We start from the raw sequence: 9,869 nt of genomic DNA on the forward strand, positions 1-9,869 counted from the left end.
GCATTAAATCCAATCGATTCTATTTTGCCGAATAATTTTATAGTGCGTAATGTTCAACGAAAGCCGATGTCATCCGTTTCTTAATAATCGTCGTAGAAGATGATCTTTTTCAAATATTAACCATCTAAACTCCATAAAATCGTTAAATTGAGTTGAATTAAGATTTGTACCTTTCTCGATATTGTAGCAGTTAAAATCAATGGAGAAATCTCGGGCCAAACAACGATTTGAATAATTGAGAAATCTGGTTTGGGAACGAAGTTGGTGGGTTAACGTTTAAGGATTTGAGTTGTTGTGTTTATACGTAACTACAGGGTAGTGAATGTCTTTTTAATGTTAGTTTTGCTCGGAAGGGCAATAATTAAAGACCACCATTTTGAGGGGCAAAATCTAAAGACCAGCCCAAAAGAGGGGCATTCGCGCCAATTGCCCTAATTTGCCCAAAGGGACAGCACTTTGAAAGCCCAAGTGGTGCAAAGTATAGTTATACGTTCTCGTTTGTTTTGCCAAACAGGAATTTATTCCTCAACTTTTTTGATGTATAATATATGGATTTTAGAAAGACTACATTAAATACTATAAAATCATATTTTATAATTATTGCTCTCTTCAGGAGAATGAGGAGGAGCTTCAAAGAATGGGAGTCACTATGACTTCTGCAAATGTGGGACAAAATTTGTGATTGATTGCAACCCTTCGTCTATCAGAAGATCCAGGAATCAATGACTCCTCCAGTCGCATTAAAAGCAAGGAAGCTAAGACCTCAGCTCAAAAAAATTGTTGAAGTCACTCAAATAATTAACAAGGATATTTTGGGTGGACGAATTAAGTCTTGAATAAAAAAATAAAAAAAAGAACTGCATACAAAATAATATTTTTAATGGTGTAAGACCTTTTTGGTGAAAATTGTATTGGTCTAGCCCAAAATGGAAAATATCATACATTGACCGTACCAAGCTAATTAAACAGCTAGAAATATAGAAGAATAATCAAAGGAAGGAAAACAGAAGTATAGAAGAATATTTTGTTTACGAATAAATTCAATTTCAATATTTCTCAAATTTACATTACATGAAGCCTGAAAGAACTTCCTTTAAACCTTCAATATCATAGAGTCAAAAGAGGAGGCAGATGAAAAACAAAGCCATTGTGTTTCCCCTTCAGCATGCATGATCAAGAAGCTACTTTATGATGATGACTGGAGCGAGTTGAAGAATTAGATGATGATCGACCATTCAACAGGTTCCTTGGCAGGACATTTCTAAAACTCTTCTTTCTTATTTCTTTCTTCTCCTCCTTGCCCACTGACTCCGACTCCTATAAGAAATAGAGTTGGAAATTGTGAATGTTGTAAGTTCAAACCAACTCAATATTATGCTCCCACCGTGCCAATTTATATGGTACCGTTCGTATTTCAAGAGTCAAATAATAGTTTTCTTTAACCGCAACTTTTTTATATGTCTTTTAAATTTGAATTACTAATTATTGTGACTTATAATACTTCTACGTAGTTTTCAAATATGTTCAAAAAAATTTAAAAATATTACATGTCCGAATTCAAGGTCAAAACTAAAAAGCTTTAACTCTTGAAATCCGGATCGATGGCACATGAATTGAGATAGTAGAAGATGTTTAGGATTTGGAACCCAAATTTTGAATAAATTAAATGGACAGATGCTAGTTGCTACCACTTCTTATTAGCAATGTTGAAGTCTCTATCACAATTCACAAGGTACGCACGTATTCAAAACGAGCAAGCAGTAATTAACAATTTTAGCCATTGATTGAACTTGTCTATATACTTCTCCATTTTGATCTTTACCAATCCACCATACTACGATGGAATGATGAATATGTTTTACATCTTTTGAAAATGAACAGAAATGGGGAAAAATAAAAGTATATCCATCATTGATAATCTTATTGAAAACGAAAATTTACATCCATTCTCTTTTGTATAGCAATGAATTTCTTGCTTTTTTCTTTTAGCTAAAAGAAAAAGAAATGAGGCAGAAGAACAGACTAATTGTGAAAATCACATGCCCACCTTTGTTGATGATATGGTAGCTGCAGCTGGGGTGACGTCCTTCAAACCAACCTTGTTATAATTACCTGCATTACGCGATTATTAATGATAATTAACAGAGAAAAAAGATCAAGTAGATAAACTTAGAAAAAATTCGTCTAGAATTGATTAATACATTCGCATGCAATTGCATAGTATGTGTCAAAGGGAATTAGTAATAACTAAAAAAGGGCTATAAACTTCCAATATCCGATAAAGCTGAAGAATTGTTATTGATTAATAGCCAGCGTAAAACTAGTCAATTTTCAATAAATTCTGATGTTTTCTTTTGTTTCTTTATTGTAATTCCTATCAATATACATACCGTCATTGATCTTCTGGCTTTCAGCATCCTTATCGGTGAAATAAACCCTAAAACTCGGAGAACTAGGAAAATCACCACCATCCTCTTCATCAACACGAACCTTATTAATTGCCCTTTGATCATCATCATTATCATCCTCCTCCACTTCCTCTCCTTCATTTTCATGTAGTCGGCCTTTTTCATCATTTTTTTCCGCTTCCTCAACAATTGTCCTTATTTTCGCGATCCTTTTTTCATCCTCTTCTTTTTTAGACCCCTCGGAGGTGACACAACTCAAATTATCATCACATTTTGGAGCAGAAATGGAAGGTCTATCAATAGGTTCAGGCATCAACAACAATGGTTCTTTTTTTGAAGGGATAGATTTGGTTGATTGCCTCCTTCTAGAGTGGAAATTGGGAAGGATAGATCTGTTGGGTGTGGCGACGCCATTGGCATCTATCTTGGAAACGCCACAACCCATTCTAAGGATTCTGTAAAAGGGCATTTCAATTCCTTCCAAAAAAAGGAATTGGAAAGACAGGCCTAAACTAATGAAAAAAGGAGAATATATCTAATAAAGGTGGAAGCAAAATTTAAATTATCCCCCTCCGTTGAATACACCAACCAACATTTGCATAACATGTGTAAATTTTTCACGTTTGTCTTTATCAATAGATAAATCACTTAATAAGTATATAGTTAAATTAAGTTAGCTAGGATAAGTTATATTAGACACTCTTAGCCAGGATAAGTTATATTAGACACTCTTATAATATGGCACATTTATAGATACAGCCTCCTATATTATGCAAAAAGATAATGACTTAATTGCAAATATACCTCAAATATATTTAATAAAACACTTACTCCTATACTATAAAAATTCTATATAAATATTAGCTTGAGTAATATTTTCACTATCCATCTTCACCATCTCTCAAGATGTGGATTAGCTGGGTTCCATGACCATTACTATGGAGGTCCGATTTAGGTTACAGGCCTTCTTAGACGGGTTTAGTCAGGCAGGTCATGGGTCGATCCAGCCCAACGTATACAATGATAGAGGACGCTGATACACAGTATAACCAGGTAAAAATTTATTTAGTAGCCTGAGTGCTCACACCAAGCCGATAAATGTTTTGCATAATGATCTATATTTTCACGTTGATTGTCGATTCTTAAAATTAATTGTTTAGTAAAATGAAAGCATCTGATATGGAAAAATATTTATCTCATAACCAATAGGTGCAGAGATATTTATTAGACTATATACTATCAGGAGTATTTTAAAAAAAAAACATACCTGTAATAAGTCGGGTCAATTGTCACAAAAAGATAGCGTAGTTTATTCAAATTCGAAATTAATTATTTCTCCCTTAAAACATAAATACCGATGAACCGAAAAATCGGACCGAACCGAATTGGGTCCGGTTTCGGTTTCAATTTTAAAAAAAATCTGTGTTCGGTTCGGTTTTCGATTTTAGAGTCCCAGTTCTTCGGTTTAACAGAAATTTTCATGTTTGCGGCTGGTGTATGGTGTATGCTAATATCCAATTAAACATACTAATGTCAAGTTTCTTTTGAATTATACAAATGGGTTAAACTTCAAACTATTTAAAATAATATTTTATATTAGTACTTTTGTTTTTGTTTTAATAATATGTGGCCATCAGTTAAGAAGTGAAGTCATTTTCACACGTGAAAATTTAGTTGCTGATTCTAATTAATAAATCTTGAGAAATGTAAATGATAAATATTATAGAGTAGTTCTGATATTAACATAATATTAGTAGCATTCTGATTTAGAATGGAGAAAAATAGCTGCATTTGTAACTTTGTGGTCCAATTTTTAAAGAAAAAACACAAAATAGCCTAGTTTGAATTAAAAAAACTCACTTTATATATATATATATAAAAGTAGTCCATTAATCAGGCTCATACCAAATAAAACTGAATTAGAAAAATCGAACTCAGTTCGGTATTCGGTGCACATTTTCTTATAACCAAAAACCAAAGAAGCTGACGGAAGATCGAACGGTGAAAAAAAAGGCAGATAAGAACGCCTACTTTAAACCGAATAAAATTGACCCTTTCCACGAAAAGGAGAACGCTTTGCGGCTTTGCAATTTTGCATTTTCTTGAGGAATTTTCACCTTTCATGAGTATTTCTAGAGCAAGTATTTTTTGGGCACCTAAATTTTGCTGCTATAACTGCTAATAGTAAAAGGAAAAAGGTGGAGGAAAGTGAATCGCTTTACACACCAAGAAACCTAAAGAACTAGATGATAAGAGGAGTATATTCTTTGCTTGCCTCTTCTCCCAACCTCTACTTTCTATCTTTGCCCCACTTAAAAATTAAATTACAGACTTTTGATACCAAAAGTTTTTTGATCCGTACGTACAAATTGGAAAAGATTGTGCTATTTAGCTAAATCAACTTTTTAGCTTAGAGCCCGTTTGGATTGACTTATAAGTTGGTCAAACCAGTTTATAAGTCATTTTTAACTTATTTGAGTGTTTGGCAAAAATTAGAAAACAACTTAAATTAAGTTAAAAAGTCTTAAAATACCAAAACCAAAAAGTTGCTCAACCCCAACTTATTTTTTTGCCTTAAAAGATATTTTAGTTTGACCAATAACTTTATCCTTTTATCCCTTATATTTTTTGTTAATTTCAATATTACCCTGACTTCTAAAACCCTTTAAGCACTTTTATCCAAACACGTAACTGCTTATTTATAAAATAGCTTTCAGCACGTAAAAGTACTTTAAGCACTTATGCGTAAAAGTCACTTTTTTCAGCTAATCCAAACGGGCTCTTAGTGACATACATATTTGGTGCGAATTTAACTCTTATACACTAACAATATATACCGTCAGACTTATTTATAATCTCTCTAAAATAGATAAAGATCCAATTTTTTATATAACATCATCTCTAATAAAACATATAAGTCTTTTTTTCGAACCAAGTATAATAATTAACATCTTTATAAAATTAAATCTCTATGATTACCAATAATAAGAAATTTTCAAATATTTGATCCTTTAATACACACTATTTATAACAAAAAAATATCATACAATATAACATTTTTATTAAAAGATTTTCCTTCGTAATAAAAAATGTGATTAAACTTAGAATTTCAATTAAAGATGAAAAAAATTTTACCCTCGATATAACAACTATATTTTTTATAGTATAATAATTAACCATCTTTATAAAATTAAATATCTATGATTACCAATAACAAGTGTAGAAATTTTGACCAAATATTTGATATATATATATACACAAAATATATATATATGACAAAAAATATCATATGAATATATACATTTTCATCATTAAAAGATTTTAGAAAAGAACATATATTATAAAAAGTGACTTTTAAATTTAATGTTTTAGTTCCTTTTTAAAAATTTGAGTAATTAAAGATGAAAAATTAGATTTTAGGCATTTTTTTGCCTTCGCCCCAACACGCTAACAAAAAACAATAAATATTATTTAAATATCGTCATTTTGATGCAACGCCCCCAAGGCTGCCCAGCACGCCTTTTAAAAATAGGTGTATAATAACGATTCTCTATAATAAAAATTTTAATAACGATTCTTTATAGAGGTTTGACTCTATAAAGGAATAAGCATAATTAGTGTAACTTGAATAAGACGGACGACTTGCTATGCAAACTTTGAGATTGAGGGAGAAAAGACTTATTGCATGCATTAATAAATCAAATAATTAATGAAATTACATCATGGAAACTGGTTACTAGCTTCTTCATGCTCTATTAGTCCACTTGAACTAGAAGAAACTTCAGTGAGGGCACTTGCATCAGAGCTCACAGAATTAGAAAAGCATGAGAAAGAAGTTTTATCATCATTTAAGTCTTTACTCATAAAATCATAAAACCATATCGGCTTTGGTACTTCAATATGCTGATTAGCACTGTAATCTTCAGTAACCATTCTTAAGACTTCTTCATTTTTTCCGTTTCTCTTCCTCAAAGATATATGACAAAGAACCAAATTGCCAATCTGCACCAAGGAACCCTACAGCCACAAAAGAAAAGGCAAACAATTTAAAATATATGAACAGGTTCGGCATAATTCAGTAGTATTTTTCAGTCGAACATCCAATAAAACCAACTGCATGTTTATGTGAAAGGATAAGTATTTATAGATAGAGTTAGATATAGATTTTAGAAGTGTAGAGTTAGATATACATTTTAGAACTGATCACTCTCAATTCAAAAATCCATCACGTTGTCTAAATTTTGAATTTGCCTCTGTATGTCCTTAATTCATTTAATTTTATTGAAGATTTCTCAGAAGACAATGGTAATAGTATTACCTGAGGAGATTTCTTGAAATGCTGGGAAATAAAGGATGGATTAAAAGGAAGAACAAGACGATATTCATGCATGATCCAATCAGTTCTAGAAGCATGACAAGGCTTTCCTCTGTAGAAAACCAGAGTCTTTTTCATCCCAAGAATTATTGGTTTCCCTTTAGGACATGTAATTTTCTTGTCTATACCAGTAGGCTTCCAGTAACCACTCATAGTTGCTCTATTCGTTAGATTTCCGTTCCTGTATTTGGCTTCCTTATTGCTGAAAAAATATCTATCTTGCTCCATATTACCTGCAATATCATCAAGTACATACGTCCCACACAATTAATCAACTCAAACTTCACTTAAATTATATTCTGATTCAATACATAATTGTGAGTCCAATTAGTAGTCGCGGATCCAACAATGTGATTTTGAGTCTAATTTGGTTTGAAACTAGCATTTCAATTGTGGGTTAGAATTATATATCTCATAAAGTAGTACACTAATTCAGAATTTACACAATCTAAATTCTAATTCTCACTGTCAATTACTACAATATTCTTTTAAAATCACGGTCCCTTTTCAACATTAATTCTTGATGATATATAGCATGTGAAACACAGGACTTAGGAGTACTAGTTATCAATTACAAGAACTCACGCACTGCATTTTACGAGATGCATAACTCTACTAGTTAAAACAATTTAATTCTTAACTCTTTAAAAACAAGTACTGATTGTTTTCCCAGGGAGGATAAATATTATGCATCTCAAATAATTTTGAAGACTAGCAAAGAAAATAAACTAGTAGGAGTAGTAAGTAAATCTAGCTAGCTATCTAATAAATGACAAAGGAATTTAGAATACCTGGCAAATCCCAAGGGTCGTGCCAGGAAATATCGATATCAGGAATGATTAAAGCGGACAAAGGACAGGAAAATATTTTGCGAAGCAAGTATTGAAACACAATCTCTTCATCAGTAGGCTGAAATCTAAATCCAGGAGGAAGCTGTTTTATGGCTCCATCTTTCAAGAAGTTGAACTTGTCCATATATAATACTCCTATAGCTATATATATCTCCTAGTACTCTATATGTAATGTCTATATTTATACTTGTATGAAGGGGAAAATAGAGAGAGAGGAACTGTGATTAGAATAAGCAGGATTGGCTATTTATAGTAAGCGCCCAGAGAACTTGTAGTAATGCTTAGGATATACTAGTTTTTTTGTCTTGGAAAGCAACTCGATTAAATTACCGCAAAGGTTTTTTTTTTCCCCCTTTTTCAAAATGACATTAATGCCTATAAGACATTTTATTCGTAAAACACTAATTATTCGACTCTCTCTTTATCTGATGCTAAATTCGCTACCATTCATTGTTATTTATAATCCATGAGTTAAAATATTGTGGCATTGTGCACTGAGAATATATACTGTTTTACATGATCAATTGATCTGCAATAACAAATTTAGTACGTGACATTTAAGAACAAGCCGTTGACTAGTGCTATATATAGTAATCTGAAAACTAAAGTAATATAAAAAACAATTATAGATGGTTAAGTTACACACACTAATGACGTATAGTTTTGATTTTATAATATCAATGTCTATATCCCAGTGGTTCCCTGTGTAAATAAACCCAAAAATAGAAACTAACACGCAAAATTGTAAGATTTAATTAACACTAAACTAGTTAACTAAAAAGCATATATAAATTTAATCATTCGCGCAACACTTCTGCTTCTTCTTTTGATGAGAACAGCAAAGGCTTCTATTTTCCAGCGGTATATGTCAAAAGCATATCACAGAACACTGCAGAGGCGTAACATAAAAGCAATCGTTTATTCACTTTTACAATGTTTGACATTTTGGTCTTCAGTTAAGTACGAAACCAACATATATAATTAACTTGTTAAGGAAAAGAGGCGCACGAGCCAAATAAAGTCTCAGCCACCCGTGCATTTTCGTACAAAGTAAAGTTTGGCATTGATCCCCTTTCCTCTTCTCTACACCTACACATATGCGTGTAATAAGCATATATTTGTTTTGATAATTATGAATTTAATACACGTATGTTAGATGGTGTATAATTTTTCTTTGTAACAGTGGTATCCGAGTCAACTCGCATTCATCTTAATTATTTTATCATATATTTACTATTTTCCCTCGGCATATGTATTAGGTAAGTCTACTCATCAAAATCTTAAAAAAATTAGGAAGAAATCATCTCGTATATTTTTATCTTCATTGAAATTTGAATTTGAGACGTCATGGTCTTATGTCCAATTCATTGATCACCAGGCCACGTCCACGTTGTACTTTGGATGAGTTGACGGTGTATAATTTTTTGCTCCGTCAAGTTGACATGACTTAGAAAAAGTAACAATTTATATATAATAATCTTGTTCTGAGTTTAAATAATCTGTTAAGTATAATCTATTAAAATGCATAAGTTACAGTAATTCTTAGTTTATAGGTGAGAAAACATGGTTTTACTTTAAGGAGTGTAGTTTAGACACAGTGAGTCAGAATTCAATTAACTAAATGCGCCCCATTTTGTCTCAAACTTAAAGCAATCTGTAAAAGCAGTAAAATTAACCATCAATGGTGCTTCCTTTACCCCTATATCTCTGTTTTTTTTTTTTCCACATTTAGTTATGTTTCTTACATATTCTATTAAATAAACTAATCCTATGATCATTCAAACGAAATATAAATAGCACTGGGAGAGATAGGTTAATTCAACTGATCATTGCACATGTATTGTAAAGATGCATTTTTTAATAATCCAGGCAAAGTAATAGGAATTGAACCTAACACAAATCCAAATGAGAAAACTTCAAGTTTTTCTTTTTGTTTGAAATAGGCATAAATTTCAGTGACATAAATGAAAATTTTCAGTGACATATTTCAATGACCTAATAATTTATCCAAATTGACATTAATTTCAATGACAATGAAGCAAGATAAACTAAATTATGTCCTTAAAAAAGGCACCTTATAAGTTGATCATTCTTTAAATTTTGCCCGTCATATTTGAAATCTTTATAAAATATCACTGGGAGAGATAGGTTAATTGATAATTCCTTGCAAAGTTATACGGTCCAGATAAAAGTTTCATTGCACATGTATTGTAAAGATGCATTTTTGATAATTCC

General features: G+C 31.5%; 2 protein-coding genes across 2 annotated transcripts; both read right to left on the reverse strand.

Annotated features, from left to right (window-relative positions):
* Positions 1-837: 837 nt before the first annotated feature.
* On the reverse strand, positions 838-2,915 carry LOC132054635 (nuclear polyadenylated RNA-binding protein 3-like). The gene is made up of 3 exons (XM_059446612.1): positions 2,391-2,915; positions 2,048-2,112; positions 838-1,317 (listed from the first exon to the last, which is right to left on the reverse strand). The coding sequence occupies exons 1-3, from the start codon at positions 2,875-2,877 to the stop codon at positions 1,174-1,176; spliced, it is 696 nt and encodes a 231-aa protein (XP_059302595.1). The 5' UTR covers positions 2,878-2,915; the 3' UTR covers positions 838-1,173.
* Positions 2,916-6,043: 3,128 nt separating this feature from the next.
* On the reverse strand, positions 6,044-8,491 carry LOC132054636 (NAC domain-containing protein 83-like). Its single transcript, XM_059446613.1, has 3 exons — positions 7,575-8,491; positions 6,727-7,016; positions 6,044-6,425 (listed from the first exon to the last, which is right to left on the reverse strand). The coding sequence occupies exons 1-3, from the start codon at positions 7,756-7,758 to the stop codon at positions 6,129-6,131; spliced, it is 771 nt and encodes a 256-aa protein (XP_059302596.1). The 5' UTR covers positions 7,759-8,491; the 3' UTR covers positions 6,044-6,128.
* Positions 8,492-9,869: the final 1,378 nt, after the last annotated feature.

Source organism: Lycium ferocissimum, chromosome 4, assembly GCF_029784015.1.
Source record: "Lycium ferocissimum isolate CSIRO_LF1 chromosome 4, AGI_CSIRO_Lferr_CH_V1, whole genome shotgun sequence".
Classification (NCBI taxonomy): domain Eukaryota; kingdom Viridiplantae; phylum Streptophyta; class Magnoliopsida; order Solanales; family Solanaceae; genus Lycium; species Lycium ferocissimum.